Consider the following 23,717-nt stretch of genomic DNA (forward strand, 5'->3'; position numbering starts at 1 on the left):
TAACAGGTTAAGGACGCGGCAAAATAGCGGGTTACAAAGGAGATAATCTGAGCGCACGTCACAGTATTGGAAGGGAATAGCTAATTCCTTCATTATACAGCTAATTCGTTCATTTACATATCATATACTGCTGCTTGCGGAAAGGGTTATGCGTCTGTTTTAAGAAGCGCTAAGGACGCGTGAAAACTGGAGACTGTATCGCTGGGATCGCCTTACGCGTCGAATTGTGCGCTCCCAGCTCGTTACAGACGGGAAATCCTCAACCGCACGTTACAGTATCGACCTGAGAGGAAGGAGCAGGATCTCTGCCATAGAAAGGAAAAGACCTTGCCCAGGAGTCCTAGAAAGACTCCAGGAGGAGGAGGTGAGAGTAGGAGCTCTCCTCCTAAAAGTATTTTGGAGAGTCCTAAATTGAAGGATCAGAGAGTCAAGGTTTTCCCAAAGAGGTGAAAGAAAGCTGCAGCTTAGGGAATCTTCAGGGGGGGAGGGGGGAGCCAGAAAGAGCTGTGGTATATCTGAGAGCGGTCTGCTGTGATCCTAAGAGTGAGAGGCAAGGAGCGGTGCCGAAAGGGACTAAACAGAAGGACAGGAGCCTTGCCTAGAGAGCTGGAAGGTCGGGATTTGCAGGTACAAGGGAGGGTATCTGAAGGGGGTATAAGGAATTCCCTTACTCAGGGCCAGTGGGATTTATCAGCATAGAGAGAGTTTTTAAGAAATCCTTGCTGATTGACTGCTGTGGATGCGCACAGATTCCTGACCTTGGAACTGCACCGTATGACAAACTGTTACCATAGAAACATAGAAATGAGGGCAGAAAAGGACCAAATGATCCACCCAGTCTGCCCAGCAAGCTTATGCCAGTATCCGCTGCACTGTGCAGGTTATCCCCGTGCTTATCAGTTTCCCAGACCGTAAACGTCAGGGCCCTCGGACGCTGTTTGAATGCAATTTCCCTTAACCCTTGCCGTGAAAGTGGAGAGCAATGTTGGAGTTGCATCAAAAGTATCAAGCACCGCATCAGCTAGTTACCCCCATGTTTATTTCTTCCCCAAACCTTAAAAGTCTTGGCCCTCGCTGGTTGCTGTCTGAACCCAGTTCCCCTTTACTTGTAGGAGGGTGGAGTTAAGATGGCCGCATGTCGCTGAGCTCCGGCACGCGCTTAAACCTTTGCTGATTCTTCGATAATGGGAATGAGGAAGGGGAAGGCCAGAGTGTTCCCCGTAGTGGATCCTGTTTCTTCTCCGGTCGGCCCCATGGATAACCTAGTGCAGCAGACGGAGCCCCCCGACACGGGCTCTGACGCGCTGCCTTCATTGGGTTCCCCCCCCCCCCCCACGTCCTCCCCAGATGCTGAGATTCCATTCTCACTGGAGCTTCAAGAGCCCATTTTACTTTCAGAAATTAATGCCTGCCCAAAGGCAGGCGCTAATTTCGGCTGGCACCGGGGAAGTGTACAGAAAAGCAGAAAAAACTCCTTTTCTGAACACCCTCTGACTTAATATCACAGCGATATTAAGTTGGAAGCCCCAAAAATTGAAAAAAAAATAAAAAATTTAAAAAAATAAAAAACTGCCCGCAGCCCGTGGGTTGGAAGACAGATGCTCAATTTTGCCGGCGTCCGTTTTCTGAACCCGTGGCTGTCAACGGGTAAAATTGAGTGTCGGCTGTCAAACCCGTTGTCAGCCGCTGCTTCTGTCAAAAAGGAGGCGCTAGGGACACACTAGTGTCCCTAGCGCCTCCTTTTACCGCGGGCCCTCATTTGCATGCGGGCCGATACTGAATCGTGCGCGTGTCGGGAGAGTAGGCGCTCGCCGGCTCTCCCGTGCTTCTTTCTGTATCGGCCCGTTGGTGACTGACGGTGTTTTAATTGTTCCTGCGAATCAAACGGCAGGGGGTGATGATTTGATGCTGGGCTCTCTGGGTCATTCGATCCTGGATTTTTGTCCAACCCCCTCCCCCCCACCAAGACCTAGGTTGGTAATCCTAGAAGGTATTTGGGGTGCTATAAATGGTATTTCCACTCAAATGTCTCTTTTTCTTTCTCAATTTCAGTCTCTCTCTGGAGAAGTGGAAGATAATTATTGTGCAACAAAAAGTGGAAGTTCCTGGAAGTTCCAGTACAAGATTTGGGAAACTGATTGGTTAAAGGTCACTCTCAAATTCAGTTTAAGGCTGAAGCGCTTGAAAATACTCTCAGACAAAAAAATCTTCATTGTATTAATTTCCCCCAAGCAGAAATGTGCAACTCCTCCTGAAATGATTAAGACGTATCTCTTGGAAACTTTGAAAATACCAAAGAATTGAATTCCGTCAGTTTCAAAAACGTATTGCGTGCCACCTTATAAAAACTGAGATGGGGTTGATCTTCTTTGGACTTTTCGAATGTGACTGCCATCCTTGAGAAATCTCCTCGGATTGTTACTTTTTTGGCAGACTCAGACAGAGATTATATCTTGAGGTTATACTTTCCTAAGAGGAATGCTTTATTTCACAATTTTATAAGCTGCCATGTTCCCGGATATAGCCAGGGCTACTCAGCTCAGTAAGAAACAATTTCTTATGTTAAGACCTGGAGTTCCAACAAATTAAAATAAAATTGGTGGGATATTTTGCTTACATTTTCCTTGTAAGTGTATCATAAAATCAGCTGCTCCTAAATTTCAGACCTGTGCTAATCCACCCTCTTTAGTACTTGTTCTTTGCTCTGCAGTGTCTGCTTCAGTATCACCCCTTCCCCTCCCTATAGAAGGGGAGGGGAAGGGGCGGGTTTAGAGAACAGAGTGGCAGTTCCCTACTCCAGGCTAAAGCCCCTCCTCTTCCCTGCGAGGCTGCCTGAAGGGGAAGGGCTGAAGCTGCCCCTTAGGTCTGATAAGAAGTGCTGCAGCTGCCTTCCAGATCGTTCCCCCCACAAATTAAGCCGGGCACCTACTCTCCCGAAGGGCCTAGATGTGAAGGAGAAATGGTGGCAGCACAGACCCCAGCCGTCTCCTCCCACACTCCTGGCCAGGCTGCGCCTGGGTCTGCACGCTCTCAGCGTGCAGACCCAGGAGCCCTGGTCAGCCACACGCATGCACACCACGGGGAACAGTAGGTGGTGACTTCAGACTGGCAATGCCCCTGCTCTCACAAGACCCCAGGCAAGAGCCCGGCTCTCTCTGTCCAAAAGCTGGCACTGGGAAAATGGCACCGCCTCTTCCGTGCATGCAGTAGGGTAAAACCAGGACTGGATTTGCCTGTAATTGTTAGTCACCCTATTAGGGAATGTCTCTATATCATCTGCAGTCCAGATGTGCAACTGCTTTTTTTTTTTCCTTCTGCCTCAGCACTCTTGCCACTCTCAGTTTTTCTCTTAGCTGGGATCTGAGCTGCTCATTTCCCAGTGCTGCTGCACACATCCCCATTCTGAGCCCATGGGGAAGACCGTGAGCCGCTCTCTGATAGACCCCAACAAAGGCCAGGGCTACTGCACCCATCCTGGTCCCATCTCCACCTCATGGTCTCCTTGGCAAGATGAATGTCATGCAGTGAAGACTCCCTCACAACTGAGATCCACCCCGTTAAGCTGAAGGGGTGGTTCAGTGCTAAAATGTACAGGGCTAGTTCTTGTCAGTTTGAAAGATTTCTGTTGTCACAAGCTGGTGTTTATTGGTGGTCATTGCAACACCAGTATAACATGGCATGAGACCATGAAGCTATCATCCATCGGTATCCAAGGCCAACAATGAAAACCAGCGCGCTACACTGTTCATTTTTACATAGTCTCTCTATTATTCTGACAGTATAAGCCAGGTAGGCTGTCTGGACCCAGGAACCTGCCCTGAAAGGCTTGCAGACAGCTTACTAGCTCAGGCACCATGGTCAACACAACTGGACCTTCATACAGAGAAGAGCAACAAAACACGATTAAGGGTATGAAACATCTCACTTACGGGCTGATACAGTACAGTGCGCTCCGATGGAGCGGGTCGAAAACCGGACGCTCAATTTTGCCGGTGTCCGGTTTCCGAACCCGTGGCTGTCAGCGGGCTCGAGAACCGACGCTGGCAAAATTGAACGTCGGCTGTCAAACCCGCTGACAGCCGCCGCTTCCGTCAAAAAAAGAGGCGCTAGGGACGCGGTAGTGTCCCTAGTGCCTCTTTTTACCGCCGGGCCTAATTTAAATAAATTAAAATACTGTATCGCGCGCACAGGAGAGTGGCCTGTGCACGTGCTGGGAGAGCGGCCGCTCGCCCGCTCTCCCGCAATTTTACTGTATCGGCCCGTTAGAAAGAAAGACTAAGCAGGTTAGGGCCCTTCAACTTGGAGAAGACAGACTGAGGGGAGATATGATGGAGATGTATAAAAGTATGATGGGGTGAAAGATCAGAGAATGGTTATTTATCAGACAGCGCAAGGAGTAAGGGACCCTACACAAAACTAACTAGTAGCAGATATAAAACAAACTGACGAAAGTATTCTTTCACTTAATGCACAATTAAGCTGTGGAATTCATTGCTGGAGGATGCCGGTCAAGGCATCTGGCATAGCGGGTTTTAAAAGTGGTTTGGACAAGTCCTTAAACATTATTAGCCAGTTAGATTTCTTTCTTTCTTTCTTTGATTTATATTCTGCTTTTCAGGCACTTCAAAGTGGATAACATTCAGGCTGTAGGTATTTGGGGGAACGCCACCAGTTATCCCTGGGAGAGGGCATCAAGAAATGGCTCTCCTCTTTGGAGATGCCGACTGGCCACTGTGGGAGACAGGATGCTGCGCCGGATGGGCTCCTCGGTCCGACCCAGCCCGGGCTCCTGGCCCTGTGGTTTCTTAAGAAAGAAAGAGGTGCTCTGTTTGTCTGGGAGAGACTTTGTTTTCATGAAATAATTGAACAGGAGGTTTCCAGGCCAGGACCCTCTTCCGCACATCGGCCACTTCAGGCAAGTCCCAGCTTCCGTGCTTGGTAAGTGCATTGCTGACTTCCCGGGACATTTAACATCTAGGAAGGGCCAAAAAAAAAAAGTCTCCCTTCAGAAACTGGGTCACTTGGCAGCTGTGGTTGGGTCTGGGCACCAGCAGCTGTCAGTGCTTGTGGAGGCGGGGAGGGGGAGGGGGGGGGGGGAGGAAGGAGTGGAGAGAAGCTTTGCCGGCCGCTGGGTGAGTGTATGAGGGGAGGGGAGGGGGAGGGAAGGAGGGGGATTGGCGCGGTTTTGCATGTCTCGATCTGACAGCCGGTGAGTCAGTGATTTACAGGAATGCTGCTGAGCTGGGGGGGGGGGGGGGGGGGGGGGCAGTGCGTCTTAGACTCGTCCCCGGCGGGGGAGGTCCTCCTCCTCCTCCTCCTAACTCAAGTCCCGCTCCCCCCTCCGCTCGCCGCTGTCCCAGGATTGCAGCTCCCAAAGGAGGATAACAGCAGCGGGCGGGCTAAGATGCGCCGGCGGGGGAGGCGAGCGGGGAGCCGCCGGGGCCGCCGGCTCTGCCCGTGCCCCGGCGGGTGGCGCTGAAGGCGGCCCGATCGCCCAGGCTTCCCGGGAGCCGCGGGGGAAATGCCGGGGGGGAGGGGCGAGCCGGGCTCCTGAAGAGGCGTCGCTTCCCGGTGCCGGCGACCGCGCGGGGCTCCCCGCAGCTCGGGCCATGGCGAGCCTGGGCTGGCTCTGCTTGCTCCTGGGATGTTCCGCCGCAGGTTGGTGGCCTTCACTTCTTTCCGTTGCGGTTTTCCTGCTGCCGGGCAAAGGGGCTTTTTGCAGGGCAGTCCCGGGGGGGGGGGGGGGGGGGGGTTCCTGGAGCTGGAGATTCCGCGGCTTTGCGCGTAGAAAAGGTGACAGGAAAGGGGCAGACCGACTGGGTCAGGAGGGCTTTGGCTGCTGTCATCCCCCACCTGAACACAAGCATTGCTAGCAGATGCTTCTTATAAAAAAAATAAAAAGGATCACTGGTGGCAAGGAGCCCCCGGGATTAAAGGATGCTCCAGGCTGAGCTCTTCTTACGTTTGAGGTTAGGCAAGTACCGAAACCGAGAAGGAGGCAGAAAACAGAAGCTACCACGTAAACGAAAGAGAAGGTTCGGAATAATAACGAAAGAGTGAGAAACCTTGGCAGCACGTAGGGGTCTTGTAGCCCCAATCGGCCAGATTTTAGAGAGCTCACAGTGGGAAACGGCGTCCCCTGGCAAGCGCGAACCGAGCGGGGCAGATCGTGGAGCAGAAGGGCTAAGAATTGAAAGAATGGCGAGGCAGCGGCTGATTGACTGCTGGGCGTGGAGGCCGTGTTCTTACAAATCCCACTCGTCAAAAACATCGATGTCCGGGTCCTAGGGAGTCCTCCGCGTGGCCCAGGGCATCGCGAAGTTTCACATGCATAATCTGCTATTCCAGCTTGACTGTCACTACTCCCAGTGGGTTTGAATTCTGGTTGAGCAGGGGACAAGTGAAATTAGTTCTTTCCATGCGGAAGCCTGATACAAAGATTCTTTTAAAAGCAAATTCAGCTATAGGGATTAGCTAATCAGCGCTACACCACAGTGTGTGCGGAGCATCGGAATGGATGTACCAAGAGGTCAGAAGCACCTAGGAAGTGCATCCATCCCTTGAGGAGCACCCTAGAGTGTTTTACTCTATTAATACAAAAACAAAAATCCCACCAACAGCTACCGGAGCCTACTTAGCGGGACACAGATGCCAGCGCTCGTCTGCGGTCCGCATTAGGATGTGCGTTTTCCTTACAGTCAGTTTCTATTGCGTTTAGCATGCGCTGTTTTGAAATAGCGCACGCTAAAATGAAATCGCGTGCACTTAAATCTTTCGTTTACGCGATTTCATTTTAGCGCACGCGATTTCGTTTTTAATTTGTGATATTTTGAACTAGCCTGTGCTGAAATGAAACTGGAAAAAAAAATGAAAAATATCACCCCGCACAGTCCTATCAAACACACATATGGAATTGACCCCCCCCCCCCAAAAAAATGTGTCAGAGTCCTTTATACTCCCACCGAGCATTTGCAGGCATAGAACAGCAAACAAAATAGTCATTAGGGATACAAGCGCGGACACACACACACACACTTCATACATTAGGGGGTAAAAGTGATCTAGAGTAGACCTGCATGGTGCACATAATGCCTAAAGATTTTGCTGAGCGAACAGTTTTATAGACAGAACTGGATTAAATTTTTGTACGCCAATGGTTTATTTAAAATTCAGCATCGCAGGATGCAACTGAACTTTTCAATATTAAAGACGAAATTATAATATTTGTTTCTGCATGTATGTATTGCTTTGTGATTCTATGTAAAGAAAAATAGGGTGTCCCCCTTAAAGACAACAGAGAGGGACAGGACTAAGACCAGTTTATTGTAGGTTACTGAAATAGCTGGACTTTAATGGTGTAATAAATGCTATCGTGATATTTCACAAAGTGAGGAATACTCCCTAATGTTCATGGGAGAGAGGAATACCTTCGGTTAGAGCCCGGCCTCAGATGGATAGGCATTATAGATTTTTCCCACTGCCTTGGCCAATGCTCTTCTGACTAGATTTCTGTGTATATTCCAGTTTATCATGGTTTAAATGTATCTGTGATCGTGACTTGATATTTTAGCACTGCTTCAGAACGTATTACGTTAGTTGGCATGAGTTTCTCATAATCTGTAGTTCTTCAGCAAGTCCAAGAGATTGGTTTTATTTGAACGAAAAGATACAAAAAATGAACAAAAAATGAACAAAATATAGTGGAATTAAATAAAGTGACCCTATACCATTTGAGATTCTGCTTTTAATACTGACTCTAGGACTAAGGGTCCTACAAGATCTAATGGCTAGTTGACATGATATAAAAAAGATACCAGTCAGTTGTGCTGAATTTTGCTAAAATGTGTGATGCTACTGTGATTTGGACGAACGTGCAGTGAACGCTAGGTTAAGTCTGCTCAATTTGGATCCCAAATTGGGATTCAAACCCCAGGCAGGGTAAAAATTATCCAAAGAGGTGGTCGTGAGATCTTCAGTTCCTGCTGGCAAAGAATCCCATTTATCCCCAGGTAAAAACAGCCACTAGACCTCTTCACTGTGGGCCTGATTTTTAAAAGCATTTACTTGAGTAAAACTGGGCTTTATTCGAGTAAATGCACTTTACTCGAGTAAGTGGGTTTTTGAAAATTGCTACAATATATGCCATTGAATTGTCCATAGGATTTACTCACATAAATGCACTTTACGTGAGTAAATAGCGTTTGAAAATTGCTACAATAGTAGTTACATTTATGCGCATAACTCCTTTTGAAAATTACCCCCTATGCACAGACACAACCTTGCTCTGTGTGTTACTTGTATTTCTGGTCTGAGATGGTAAAACCAAGAAATTAAATAATTTGATTTTCTTTTTTAAAAGTCATTACAACCTTAAAAACACAGCAACTGATTTTCACTAAATGTACATGGCTACCCAAGCAGTCCTGGATAATTATTGTCTCGACCTGTTTCCTGCACTGGGTGAAATTCAGAGCTCCCTGGGCTAGTAAATCATTTCTGACTCATTAAGCTTATCCTGTTCTATTGCAGGTGTCTTATTTTATTATTCCCTTAATAAGTCCACTACTAGTCATTTGCATTGCTGCCTATTCTACTGCATGCTTCCCAGGGCCTTGCCTACCAAATTCTGGGGGACTACCCCTGCTGCTCTTTGCTTTCTAGGGGAGAGAATTCAGGAAAACCTTTACCTTAAGTCCTCTACCTATAGGCATCCTCAATGTCATCTTACATCCAGCCCCGATGCTTCCCCCCCCCCCCCCCTCCCACTAAAGTGCCGGATCCTTCCTCCCCACCCCCCTGCAGGTAAAAAGTCAGTCTCCATGCTCATTCAAACAGCTATAAAATTTCTGCTTGTTAGGTTATTTTGCATTATATTTTCATACCACCTTCATTGGACAATAGCACAACCCAAAGCAGGCTAAGAAACATGAAAATAATACAATATATAACATCATAAAAATACATCATACAATCTATAAAACATCATAAAATTACAGAATAAATATCAGTAACAACTTTAGCTTTCCCTGCCCCAGCTCTCATATTACCCCAGCCACCAGTACCACCCTCCACTCCCTGCTCTGTAGGGCACAGAAAAGGTCCAGCTTTATGAAAGGTACAGTGCCTTGTAACTGAATAGGGCTGAAACCAGCAAATTGTCTCAAAGTAGGCCACCAGTGATCATAATTTATGATCTAGAGTAGTGTGTCCCAAGCCTGGCCTGGAGGCACACCTCACCAGTCTGGATAGCTACAATGAATATGCATGAGATGGTTTTGTATACACTGGCTGGTTCAATGAACAGGAATTGGGCTAAAGAAATATTTTGTTGTTTTTTGATGAGTCCAAGTTATATTTAAGCTAAAAGACCCAAAAGAGCACAACTGATCTGTGGAGTCCCAATCCAGCATAAAAAAATAAAAATATAGTCAGCAAAATCTATCATCTGCACCTAATATCTTTTCACCAGTACTAATAAAAACGTTAATAAGTTAACAGCATCAATTTTAAAAAATGTGTTTTAGAATTTTTGTTTGCTGAAAAATGAATCTTTTGTTGGCCCATGAAACTTTTGGTGACTGTGTAAAACAGGATGCATAAAGTTATTCTTTTTAGTAAGCAATTATAGGTGTTTACAGGTAACCCAGTGACTGTATAAGAGAACCATGCACACAAACAGCCAGCCTGTGAAAAAAACCAGTGCCAAAATCAGACCTATTTCCCAGGCAGCACTCTAACCCCTGGGAAATGTTAGTGCTTTTCCTGCCCCAAAAAAGATGCAATATTTAATATTAATAAAAATGGACTACATTTCATAATCCAGAGGTTAGTTCTTCTAGCATTAGTAACTTTGGCACAAAATATTTTATGCTGCAGAAGCCACCCCGCAGCTGGTCAGTCTGAGACCCTTCATGCCACCTCTGAAACACTAAGTGCTACCAAGCATGCCTCAGACACTATGATATTCCAAGCTGAGATGCTTTTTCTTGGTTTAGGATTCTCACATCTGATCTTATGCACAGGATTTTGTTTTCTGCTGCCCCTAAGCATTATCAATGCAGAAGCAGTAGTGTTGCCTTTCCAGGAGACCTCTGTGTTCCTCCTCCCACTCCTGTGCCAACTAATTCAGTTCCCACCCCCCTCTAGCTGGGCTCTCTCTTCTTTTCCTCTTGCTGCCCACTCACCCCACAAACCTTAAAACTATGGCTCCGATAGAGGAGCTGCTCTCCTGACAAGACAGCATGCAGCCTGTACGGGGACTAAACAAGTCCGTGGTCCAGTGCTCAGAGGAAGTGCAGTGTGCCCGCCACTGCAGACTTCCAAATGCGAGGCAGAGTCTGAGAGTGCTGGATCGCAGGCTCACTTAAAGGTGAATTGTGAAAGTCGGGTGCACGCCAAAATCAAAAGATGTGTGCACATGTAGGACATGCGCGTGTCTACATGTGTGTACATCTCCCGATATGTGGATGGATATCTCACTTGGAATGAAAAAGGGGCATGGTGCAGGCGTGGTGTGCCCTGGACATGGGCATTCTGGGAAGGGGCCAAGAGAAGTGCGCACAAGTACTTGCACACCTGGGCACATGTCCAGTGCTGCAAAACTTTACTTCTGCTATGGAGGAGGTGTAAGTTTGAAAAAAAAAAACAACTCCAAAAAACTAGGCATCCCTGAGTGGTTTACGGAGTAAGGAGGATCTAGCCTTACACTGGACAAATTAGTGGAGAAACTGGTTATGGCGTGGACACATGCCTGTTATAAAATCCCACCCCCCCCTTGTGCGGGTCATACCCGGATATGTGCGACAGTGCACCCACCCCCAGTTGCAAAATAGGGTGCACACGATGTGCGCCTAGGCTATTTTATGACATGCGTGCGTACATGCGCATGCGATATAAAATAGCCACATGCGTCAAGGCGCGCCTGCACGCCCCTTTGAAAGCTACCGTCCCAGTCCCTGCGCACGGCGCAAAAGAATCAAGATGCTGAGCTGGAGGGAAAGGGAGGGATTTCAGTCAGATTGCAGGGCAGGCAGGGAGAAAGTGAAAGAGGGGATTGGAGGGTAGCAGGGAGCAGGAATTTTGCTGCCCCCAGAATTTTGCCACTCTAGGCACAGGATTAGTGCACCTGGTTTTTTTGGGGGGGGTTTCCTCACTGAACCAGTCATTGGCTTTGCCCACTAAGGAGGCTCATACACACGGGTGTACAATCTATTCACGTTTAACTTAAATTCCACAGCGGAGGTCACTCAATCTCGCCTAGCAAAGTGGGGGGAAACAGCCTAGTAGCTGGAATAGCAGCCTGTGAGCCAGGGAGACCAGGATTCAAATCTCACTTTTCCCCACTAATGATGCTCCTTGTGACCTTGAGCAAGACCCTTCACCCTTTGTTGCCTGACCTACAAACTTTTAGATTGGAAACCCTCTTGGGCAGGCTGGCCTTGAACTGGGACTTGGAAAGGCTTGTAACTGAATCCAAATCGAAGGCCAGTTCTGTAAACACTGCTTCAGCCTCCCAATGGCATTAACCCTTTAACGTTCAGCCCAGCGGAGAAGGAGCGCGCCATGCTCTTTGCTAGCGATGTCACCGATAATGGCCCTGGTGCAATAACTGCAGCCTATGTTTGTGACATGTTTACAGCACAAATAAAGCAACCTGAAAAGCAATTAGGCAATGAAAAGCTAAGGTGAGGCATAAGCTATGTCACCGGTGACATCACCAGTATGCAAAATGTCTCTCGCAGGTGGGGAGGGCAATTTTCAAAACGTTTTATATAGGTAAACGATTTACCCGGATAAAAGGGCCATTTGAAGATTTACCCCTGCTCCCCCTCCCCACGTGTTTCTTTTTTTTTTTAAACTGGCAGTGAAATGGGCAGGGTTAGGTCAGGGCCTCGGGGGAGCGGAAAGTCTGTGCGCTGCTTTCCGCGGGCTTCGGAACGAATGTCCAGGCTGCTGGTCCGCGGTACCCACCGCGCCCCCCCCCCCCCCCCCTCCACAAACAGAAACTCAGCGAGGAGATTTCCTTTGGAAGGGGAGCTTGCAGGCTCCCTGGCTTGGGTTTAAAAACATCGCCCCGCCCCCCCCCCGAAGTGTTACATAAAAAAGCTTTGGGGATTGCCTGCAGCTGCTTTACCGCACTGCCTCTCTCATGCCGCACGATTCTGGTCTGAGCCAGGGGCTGGTCCCCTTTCAGCACTGAATCCAAAAGTACTAGCACTGCACGGGCAGAAACAATCACATCCAGAATTAAATCATTAGCGGCGTTCTAACTCGTTGTTTTTAATCGTGAGAAAGCGTTAGCTAGGTATAGAAGTATACTCTCGGAACAGCTACCATGTATTACAGCCAGGCACCTATTTATTACAATTTTTATTTTATTTATTTATTTAATTTCTTTTATTATACCGATGCTCAAGACCAGGTCTTATCGTACCGGTTTACCATGTAACTGAGGGGAAACCAATTAACATCTGGTTAGAAAGTAAAGTTACATTAAACAGGGAGCTTAAAAAACATGGGAGATGGAAGACAGGACAGAATTTAAACTAAAACAACTGGAGAGAGATAAATATAAACAACAAAAAACTATATGTTAAAGATACATAAACAGAGATTTATCCTAGGCGATTGTTAACATGGTAAGTCCAGTGGGAGAAGGAGAGGGGTGTGGTGAGTGAGGGGGGGGGGAGGGGGAGAGGGGAGTGAAGGGGGGAGGGATTAGGGAGAGGTGGAAGGTTGAGAGTCAGTGATGGTTGAAGGGGTTTAATTCTCGTTCTCCTACCATAATACTCAGCCTGAGTTACATCCATTTGATAGTGAGCTCTGGTGGGACTTGAGGATAAAGGATGGACGAGTAGTGTTAGAGCAAGTAAGGTGAAAAAAAAACCCAACCCAGATGGGGGCAGGATTTATAGAGTAGAGGGGTAGCACATACTTAAAGTACTGAAAGGCAGAATGCTCATAGGCAGGACGTAAGCTGCAGTACCTACAGATATAGCACAATGAAAGGTATAATGTGGCATAGATTATACAGGTCGAGGCTCGTGTGCAGTGAGATAGAGGTCAAAGCTGGTGTTAATAAATCAAGCAAAAATTAATCCAGTCTCTACATATTATTATGCCACATTCGGCCCATAAAAAAAAAAACAAACTCTGGGCTTGACTCCCAGATCCAAGAATGATCATTCTTAATTCATTTCATCTCGTGGAGCCAACCACAGGCTTGCAAAATAGGTGAACGGATGCACCCGTTTTTTGGTTTTGCAGCCATAAAGGTGGCTGGTTAAACAAGAACAGAAATGCACAATGAGTAACAGACCACAGTTCCCCTGAGCGTTTCAGCTACTGTATGTAACCAAAGCTCGTGGTCTGTTTCACACCTTTCAGCTCCACCAACCTAGACTTAAAATGAAGTGCATGTGACATTAATGAGGGAGAGTCAATGAAGTCTTTGGAAGAAGGGTATTGGCCGTGAGGGTGGTAGCTCATCTCAGGATGAGGGTGAGATTAGAGGTTTCCTGTTTTGCAATTTTGTATCTACTCTGCAGAAAAGGCTGACAAAAAGTGGAAAAAAAAAAAAAAGAAATGTAAAGTGGATTGAAGAGGTTTGCAAAATAAACCAAGTTAGGAACAGCAGGAATAATAATCACATATTTTTCTTCCCCTGTAGGAATAAGTGCTGTAGTTAGCGTGGGATCCCGCTGTGAAAAGGCATGCAACCCCCCAATGGGAAACCTCGCCATCGGAAGGAGACTGTGGACAGACACCACGTGTGGCCGGAACTCCAGCGAGCTATACTGCACGTACCGCGCCGCTCCAGCCCAGAGCTGCGGGCGGCCCACGTGTGCCAGGTGTCACGCCGCCAACCCGCGGCTCGCACACCCAGCCTTGGCGATGGCCGACTCCTCCTTCCTGCGCCCGCGCACCTGGTGGCAGTCTTCCCAGGGCGTGTCCGGAGAGCTCATCCAGCTGGATTTGGAAACCGAGTTTTACTTCACTCACCTGATCGTGGTCTTCAAGTCGCCGAGGCCAGCAGCCATGATCCTGGAGAGGTCTCGGGATCTGGGGGCCACCTGGAGCCCTTACAAGTACTTTTCCACAAACTGCTCCGCAACTTTTGCCCTCCAGGATGACGTGACAGAGAAAGGGGCGCTCTGCACCTCCCGATACTCCCATGCTTTTCCCTGCAGTGGAGGAGAGGTAAGTGCACCTGATTGGAAGAGCGAAGCTCTGATTTTGTAAGTCACTTTCCCTCGCTTCAAATTCTCTAGAACGGTTTTCTCAACTGCTTTACCAGTTTCTTCATATTGGCTCTAGACTTCTCAGAGATCAGACCAAATGGTAAATCTCATTTAGTGAGGCTCTGTGTTAAAGGTGTTTTACTTCCGGGTTCTCTTCTGTGACTGGCTGTGACCCTGCTCTTGATGAAGCCATGTTTTGGTCTCTGTTGTTGCTTTTGAATACGCTGGGCAAAGCCCATTGTACACCGTTTGCAACACTTAACAGAATGTGGAGCTTACTTTCAGCTGCAAGGCTAAGCTAAGGTGACTACAGGACCAAATACAAGATTTTATCATAAAAGGTCCTCTTGACCCCTGTAGCAAGAGGAAGCTGTGTAGACTTCTAGATTGTATCTTAAAGAATGTACCAGGCTTGTTGCCCTTGATATAATGCTAGATAGGATTTACTTATGCTGGGAAGGGCAATAATAAAAGACATTTTGGTAGGTAAAATGCTGGAAATGGGCTGATTGGTAGAGGGTGGGAAATGATCAATGTTCTCTCTTAAGGACTGGGTTTCTTTACCCTGTGAGCACTACTTTTTTTTTGTAAAAAGCCTATCAAGTTTATGCTCATAGCAACCCAATCCTTAGAGGGAATATTGGTAGCAGCATGCACATAGACTTTCTTACATACACACTTCCATATTCATTCTCATACTCTTTCACATGCATATATGCTCATTCTCACAAACTGTTGTGGGAGTGGATCCTTGGGCAGGCTGAGACTGATGGTATTGCACTGTGGGGACCCACAGTGGGCGTTGCCGCCGGGAGGCGGCGCTGAAGAGATGTTCTGAAGAAGGCTTCACCACTGGAAGCCCGAGGTCCCCCCAGGAGGAGCCCGTAGGGACCTGGGCCTCTTGGACTTAAGTGTGACCCTATGCAACCAAGGACCAGAGAAGCAGCCGAAGAGGTAGTCGATGGGAGCGGTTGAGCCCAGGAGGCCAAAAGAGACTTCACCCTTGGAAGCCCGCAGCCCTCCCTGGAAGAGCCCGTGAGGGCCCGAGCCGCTGGGACTTAGGAGAATCCTCCGGGCAAGGGAAGAACCGGATACCTGCAGACAAGGAGAGAACTGGAGCTGAAGTCAATGGACGAAGCAGGATCAGATGCCAGAAGTCAGAAGTCCAAAGCCAAAACCAGGGGTGGAAGCTGATGTCAGAGTCAATAGATGGAGCAGGGTCAGAAGTCTGAAGCCGAAGATAGACAGGAGTCCTGGAGCAGCAACTAGCAACTCAGAAAGAGCGAACCTCGTCGCAAGGCATGGAAGGAGCCTAGCTTCAGGGTTTAAGTAGGCCTGCAGCGTCTGACATCATCGGGAGGCAGTCCTAGTAGTTTCCCGCGCTGGCCCCTTAAAGTTCAGAGCCCCCGCGCGCATGCCTAGGGGGCAGGGCCAGACGCGGGGGATCGCCGGGGTCTCCCTCGAGGAGGGAGCGCCGAGGCCAGGACAGGCCTTGTTGGCGTCTCGGCAGCCCGGGCCGGCCTCGAAGTAAGTGGAGGACCCGGGGCACGGCCCGGGGCCGTAACACAAACACACACACACACACACACAAACACAAACAAGCCTCTCATTCATTACCCAGACTCACATGCACACTCACTCAATTTTCCTCATCTTCTACACACAGTCATTTCAATAACTGCAAATCCTTCACTGCTAAACACTTTGAGAAGTAACGCAAACCCCTTAGGACTCAAACAGCAGTAGCCTTATCTATCACATAGCAGGAATGCAAATATTATACCACGCCCTAGAACACTAAGACACCACCTACAGAACAAACCAGACTGCTGCAAAGCCCTACAGAAAAACCACATGCCAGCAGAAATACTGCACCTCGGTTACATATGCAGAACACAGACAAGCTCTTACCTAATACAGAATAAGGGACGACAAATTAGAAACAGAAACATGCAGACAAAAATGCAATGGAAATCCTAAAGTCACATGATGTGGTGAGCCTAGGTGGATGTACTTTCCTGGGCTCCCAGCACCATCCCCTAATATTAGAAGAAATCTATGACATTTGTGACCCAATACAATTGGTTTTCTGTTCAGAGAGAAGGGCTTATGTCCATAGACAAATATATACATAAATCACTGGGGACTATGCCCTTGAAAAGGGGGAAAGAAAGACAAAGCGAAGCCAAAATCTCTCCCTGGGAAAATGGCCACTGAGATGGAAGAACAACCTGATTCTCCGCTGAACCCTGCCTGCAAGGCATAGACACAGTAACTCTGAAGGGAACCAACGCAGTGGTCGCTTCCCCTGACATTAAACTGAACTGAAAAGTCCCCTTGCTGAAATGACCCCATGGCTAGAAATGGTGGAGGGGAGACTTGCATGTTTAGAGGATGACTCGACCGAAATGTCAGTCAAGATTTCCAACTTGGAAAAACAATTGGGAGTTCAAGAAGATAAATTTAGAGGACCTGGAAAAAACAGGTCCGGTAGGAATAATATTCAATTGATCGGACTTCCTGAATCTATTGAGGACAAAAACCTGGCTGGGTTCCTTGAAAAATGGCTGCGGGAAGCTCCAGCACTCCCGGGCTTGTTCGATACATTTAAAATTGAATGGGCTCACAGATTGGGAGGCAGACGAGATGGAGAAATGAGACTGTGAGTTATTATCGCTAAAGTTATGAATTGGGCTCACAAACAACAGATAATGCAAACTTACCATAAAAACGAGACTTAAAATATCAGGAAGCACAAATCTGTATTTTTCAGGATTATTCGACAAAAGTGTCTCTTCAATGGAAAGAATTTAATCCGCTTTGTGCGGCTTTAGCAAAGAAACAGATAAAATTCACTCTTCTGTTTCTTGCCAGGCTTCGGAAATGGCATCTGAATAATATGCAGGTTTTCAATGACCTGCAAAAGGCAAATGTTTTCATCGAGGGTCTGCCATAATTGGAGCCCTTGAATGACCTTAAGTCTTTCATGGTAGTAACATTGTGTGGACAAGCTTGGGCCTTTCTCTGCAAGCTGTCCAGACAACAGGAGAACTTGTCAGTTCATTTGCCTATCTGCAGAAATCCTCATTTCCCCCCTGGAAAGGAGCAGGGAGTGTTTAAAGACTCGGAAAGGAAAGGGTTTAATCACATCTGACAATTTTTTATGGATAAATCCAGTACTAAGTATAGCTTTCAAGAGTTACAAATTAAATACCAACGTCCACATAAAGATTTTTTTGCCTATTTACAACTCTGTCATTACATCTCAAACCTATTCACTAAAAATCCAAGTTTAGGAATGGGGGTATATTAGATTTAGTTCTTCTGGAGGATACTTTTGAGGAAACCCTCGTGTGCTAAATTATTCTAAGGCTTTACACCATTTAGATGACCAACGGGATTTCCATGATATTTTAGCCCATTAGTCTCGATGGCCAGAAATATGGCTGATGACCAATGATCTCTCCAATATTATTTTAAGCGTATCCCAGAGATCTCAGAGAATGTGATACTAAGGGAGACACAATTTAAATGTATTTGGCAGGTTTACTTTTCACAAACCAGAGCATTCAGAGCTAAGATTTGTTACTGTCCTAGCTGTGCCAGATGTGGAGTAGAGGGTAATGATTGTATTCATGGTTTCTGGCAATGTCCAAAAATGTACTCCTTTTTGGAAGGATGTGGATACAAGATGTTCCACCATAGTGGACTCTCCCTTATCTGATAACCTTCATATCTGGCTGTTTGGTATTTATACCACTGTTTCTCCCGAACTTACCAACCACGGAAATTGTTCTTAGATAAGGTGGGGGTCATTGCGAAAAAGACAATATCGGCAAGTTGGATTGGACAAGATTGCCCATGACTAACTTTTTGGGAAAAGCGGATGTTAAAGTTACTTACTTTTGAATGCCTTACCGCAAAATCACTTTCTGAATCTAGGAGAGAAGCTATGTTTGAAGTCTGGCATCCAGTCCTAGATACAATACCCTCAGTGATTGAGAATACAATTCTAAATTTGTAAGCAGAGTCCCAATTACATTACACTATCCTTCTCCATGACCCTCTCTTGAAGGCGCCCCTTTTAGTTTATACAATTTATGGATAACATTCATTGTTATAATTTCTAGCTGTAGATATCTGACCAGATGCCGTTATCCTCATAAACGTACATAGCAAAGTAATTTCTAGGATGGGATAATGGGGGAAGGGGAAGGTGGTGGGGAAACAGGGGTTTAACACATTTTGTATTGCTGTATTCAATTATTTGTTTTTTAATGATCTCTTTCTCTCTCCTTACTTGTTCATTGATTGTTTGCGGACAAGGGCATTGTTCTTGTACTCCCTGATAAAATATTAATAAAAAGATTTGGAAAAAAAAATGGAAATCCTGAGAAACAGACTCTGAACAGTGAAATATTCAAAAAAAAAGAACAAAATGCAAATATGAAATTCACATTCACATATGCCCGTCACTAAAAATTCAAAAATAAATTAATTTTTACATTTGTCTGTTCTTATTTTTTACCTTTGTCTGTTCTTATTTTTTAATCGGTTGGTCCCAGATTTTTTTTTTTTCACACGTTCCCTTCTCGTTTTTTACTTTCTCCACCTGTCTTCTTCCCTTCCTCCTTCCATCTACACACACACACCCAGGCTTTAACCCAACCACCCACTCCCACACATACACAGGCTCTCAAACCCCACCTCCACACACATAGCCTCTCACCCAACCACAGGCTTATACCCTTGTTCCCACACACAGAAGCAGGCAGTCAAACGTACACCCCCACCCACAGGATCTCACCCATCCACACACAGGTTCTTAACCCCTACATACATAAAGCCTCTCTCACATATACACATCCATAGCATCTCACCCACCCAGGTACTCATCTACCCCCCCCCCCCCAAGTCTAGCTCTCACACCCAGATACTCATACACACACACACACACACACACACACACACAAAGGCTGTCACCTCCCCATCACCTAGACTCTCACCCAGCCACACACATACACACAAGGCCTAGACCTCATCTTCAGCCAGTGCTATGGGGTGCACTGGTGGCCTCCGCATCTTCTCTTGCTTGCTCTCTTCAGCAGCCATGGTATAGGCTCTGCAATGGCCTGCTGAGTTGTGGGGTGGGTGACAGCAGGAGTCGCATTTATCCAAATGTCATCTCCTGCTGCCATGGGGCTGATCTTGCAGTAAAAGCTGTGACTGGCCCCGCAACAGCAGGAGATGACATTGCGATAAACGCAACTCCTGCTGCCCGGGAGGAGGGGTAGAGAGGTGTGATGACACAGATCAGGCAGGGGTTTGATTTATTCCTATCTGATCCTTTCGTGGGGGGGCTAAAAGCTGTACACAGCTACGGAAAAAGTTGTGCACGGCTGCACATGCACGCAGCTTAGAGGGAACAGTGCCCTCTACATAGGTGAACGTAAGGGCATATGTCAGCAAGGCATGTACTTTTACCTGTAGGGTTTTGTAGGTGTTGCTGGGGCACAATTAGGTTGGGGAGACAACAAGGTGCATAGTTGTGCCTAAAACGTACCCACCCCAAATGCAGGTGAAAATTTGTGTGGGTACCTTTGAAGGAGTAATAACGAAAACAAAAGTAGCCTTGTAGTTTTGCTCTGATTATTGTAGCAAACACCACAGATAAAGAATACACTTGGGGTTTGCCACATTGCAGGTAGTTTATCTAGCTTTGTATGTCCAATATAAATCATTCAAAATTTACATTAAAACAAGAATAATGTTAGGAGAAAGTCTACCATTTCAAAAGTAAAGAAATTCCACAGTGGGGATCAACCTTATCTGGTGTCCCTTTTGGAAATAGACAGAATGCCAAACCCCCCTCCCCCAACACACACACACACACACACACACACACACACACACACACACTGTAGAAAGTAAGTCACAGTGCATCTAGAATGGCAGCGTGAGAAGGTAGAAAGTTTGATTATAGAGAGAAATCATAGGAATTTCTAGATGAATGTGTGGGTGGTGATGGGGTTTGGAAGGTTTCATTGTGTGGGTATAAAGGGAGTCTGGGACGGCAGAATGTAAGATGGAAGGTTCTATTATGTCACTAAGTCATCAGGAGTACTGGATGGTAGTATAAGGGGAGGCTGGGCATTACAGGCCAGTTTATCTGACCTGTGTGTTGAGCAAATTAATGGAACCACTGTTAAAAACAGAGAATAGTGCAGTTTCTGCAATCCAATGGATTGCAAGATCGGAGGCAGCATGATACTACCAGAGTTAGGTCTTGTCAGATGAATCTGACTAGAGAGTTGGTTCTGGGGAGGGTACTAATGTAGTGTATTTGAATTTCAATAAGGCCTTTGAAACACAAATTGAGCACCCTTGGTATGGGCTCACAGTGACTGACTGGGTTAGAAACTGGTTGAGTGGGAGGCGACAAAGGGTAAGGATAAATGGAGTTCACTCTGAGGAGAGGAGCATTACTAATTGTGTGCCACAGGAATTGATCCTTGGACCGATTTATTTTCAAGGATTGTTGGGAAAGGTTTGTCTTTTTGCTGATGATACCAAAACCCGTAACAGAGCAGACAGGAAAATATGAGGAGGGATCAAGCAAAGCTCAAGGAATAATCTAGAAAATAGGAGGGATCTAGAAAAACTCAAGGAATAGTCTAGAAAATAGGAGGGATCTAGCAAAACTCAAGGAATTGTCTATTATCTGACAGCTAAGATTTAATGCTAAAAAATACAGTCATGCATTTGGACTCCAAAACTTCAACACTGTATAAGAGATGAAATTCTTCTAAGCACGATAGAAGAGCAGGATCTAGGGGTGATCATATCTTATAATCTTAAAGTGGTCAAACAGATGGATAAGGTGACAGCAAAAGCCAGAAATATGCGTGACTCCATAGGGAGAAGAATGGTCAGTGGAAAAAAGGTGATATTGCCCCTGTATAAGTCCCTGGTGAGACCTCACTTGGAATACTGTGTACAACTCTGGAGACCACATCTTCAAAGGGATGTAAGCAGGATGGAGTCACTCCAGAGGGCGGCTACTAAAATGGTCAGCATTCTTCATTCTAAAGAATATGGAGGCAGACTTAAAGAGAGAGGGGAGATAAGATAGAAACATCTTAAATACCTTCAAGGTTTCCATGCAATGGAAAGAAGGTTCTAGCATAAGGGATCAAAGGATGAAGGTGAAAGGGGGTAGACTCAGGAGTAATCTAAGAAAAAAAACCCTGCTTACTGCCTGTCAGACCCAATACATTAAACTTACAAATTGCCAAAAATCTTCAGATGTGTCTTATGCAGACCGCACTCGTCCCGTGGTGTCTGAGGCCTGAGACACCGCTGCTGTCGGACGCCATTAAAGAAATATATTCAGCACGGGACCTGGAGCAGTCAATCGCATGCCTGTTTCGACAGGTTCCCGTGAAAAACCTTCAAAAAAACAAGGATCAGAAATTGATGCTAAAGAGAATGCCATTAGATGTTTGTTTATACCATGAAGTGCTACAAAGGCGAGAGCAGTGTGTTAGCATTGCCGCCTTGATATAGGAGGTCTTTATTACTATGCACAGCAGGTCAGTAAGAGTGTGTGCAATGTATTGTTACTTGGAATGAAATATCTGTTTATGGTATTCGATTTTCCACAGCAGGTCCGACTTTCTCTGAGACTCTGATGTTGCCTCCCTTGGCTGTACCCTTTCCTCTGGGGGCACAGAGGCTCCTTCCTTCGCCCAGGAAGTCATTACTCTGTTTGTGCTGCCAGCGATCGGTGCTCTCCCTTCAGGTCCCTTTTACCAACTTCCCTGTGAATTGCAAGATCTGATGTATTAGGGGGCCTGCGCACTAATGGGCATAAGTATTGACACTCCCGCCCTAAACATTAATCCATGTCATTTGTGTGCACATTAGCATTACTTTTGCTTTCCTGGCGGTAATGCAAATACCCGAAAGTTAAAAAAAAAATGATATAGACTTAAATTACCTCTAAAAGCCTACTAAAGCTGGAGAGGTTTACTACAAATCGGGAGTAGGAGGGGGTGTAAAGTTTAGTGACCTTAATAAGCCATGTTACCTCAGGTCTTAAGGGTCTGAAAACCATCCCTCCCTGCAACCAGATTGTTATGGTTTCCAGGTGTTTGAGTGGATTCTTGGGTACTGCGGAGATGGCCACTCCCACTGGGAGGAGCCCTGTGAGGAACCGAAGTACTAGGCTAGACTCTATACAGGCAGACACAGAGAATTCGTGTTTATTATACAGCTTGGTGGTACTGCCCAGGGGGTGGCAGTCGTGAGGTAACCCAGTAGAGTAGTCCAGGGGTCCTCGGCAGAGGAGACCCATCTCACACTCCAATGATGGTAGGCTGCGCTGGGTAGAAGAGAGAATTCCAGATGTAGACTCGCAGTGCTGAAGCTGGAGGTGAGACAAGCTGACAAGGTTAGTTTACTCACTGAAGTAGATAGCTGTATTTGTTGAAGATCCTGGCAGGCAGAAGTAGTTGGTTTGCAGGCACCAAGGAAGGGAGAGCAGGCTCTCGAGGAGCGAGTACCCAGTATCCCAGATAGGCACCTGAAAGAAAGCATAGGGTCCCCGAGGAGTGGGTACCCAGGTTAGAGGTGAATGGCCCCGGAGGGCAGAGAGAACTTTCAGCGGCAGCAAGGAAGCGGCAGAGTAGCTTAGACCGGAGGCAAATCCAATCCTTGCTAACTCAGTTTGTTAGCAAACGAAGGGAGGGCTAAATACCCGGATTGCGTGACGTCACTCGGAGGGGCCACCCCCGAGGTTCCCGCCATGATGTGGATAAAGACGTGGGTGGCGTGCACACCCTAGGAGTGCCCTCAGGAGAAACATGGCGAACACTGTCGCTGTAGCCATTCCGGGGACGCCAGAGAGAGCGGCATGATGACGCGGCAGCAGCCATCTTCCCAAGGTTTGTGGAGAGAGAAGGAAGAAAGGTGAGGCACAGAGGTCGACGCCGTCTGAGATCAACGGATGCAGTACAGATATGGGCCAACCCCTCCACCATCTCGAAACAGAAAAGAGCCTTTGGGTCCTTCATATCCTTCATCCACTACCTTCCTTAACCAGATGCGGGCCACTGGGCCTTTTGACCCCCAAACCCCCTCTGACCCAGACAAATGACTCCAGGTCCTTTCGCAGGCCCGCCCCCCGTTACCGCCGATTTTCTAAGGTCTGCGACCTTAGAAAATCCAGGCCTTAGTTTGTTAGCTCTGCCTGTCTTGGTCTGATTAGCGATCCCGGTGTAGTGTGTGGTCTTTGTATTTCTAGGAGCTGTGTGACCCTTGGTTGTGAGGAATCACAGTGTCCCTAGAAACCATCAGGGCATAGCTTGTGGGTGGGGAACTTGCCCAGAGGTAACTAGGAACACAGTTGGCAGGTAGAAGGTTGCCAGTGTAGGAACACATGTGCAGATGGGCCGGGGCAGTGCTTGGCAGGACTCT

General features: G+C 47.0%; 1 protein-coding gene across 1 annotated transcript in view; it reads left to right on the forward strand.

Annotated features, from left to right (window-relative positions):
• Window positions 1-5,303: 5,303 nt before the first annotated feature.
• NTN4 (netrin 4) overlaps window positions 5,304-23,717 on the forward strand; it is a 105,421-nt gene continuing 87,007 nt past the window's right edge. Inside the window, exons 1-2 of the mRNA XM_029601579.1 lie at window positions 5,304-5,658; window positions 13,670-14,199. Coding sequence (XP_029457439.1) covers window positions 5,610-5,658; window positions 13,670-14,199 — 579 coding nt within the window. The 5' untranslated portion in view covers window positions 5,304-5,609. The remainder of the gene's footprint in view (window positions 5,659-13,669; window positions 14,200-23,717) is intronic.

The sequence above is a fragment of the Rhinatrema bivittatum genome, chromosome 4 (genome assembly GCF_901001135.1).
Source record: "Rhinatrema bivittatum chromosome 4, aRhiBiv1.1, whole genome shotgun sequence".
Classification (NCBI taxonomy): Eukaryota; Metazoa; Chordata; class Amphibia; order Gymnophiona; family Rhinatrematidae; genus Rhinatrema; species Rhinatrema bivittatum.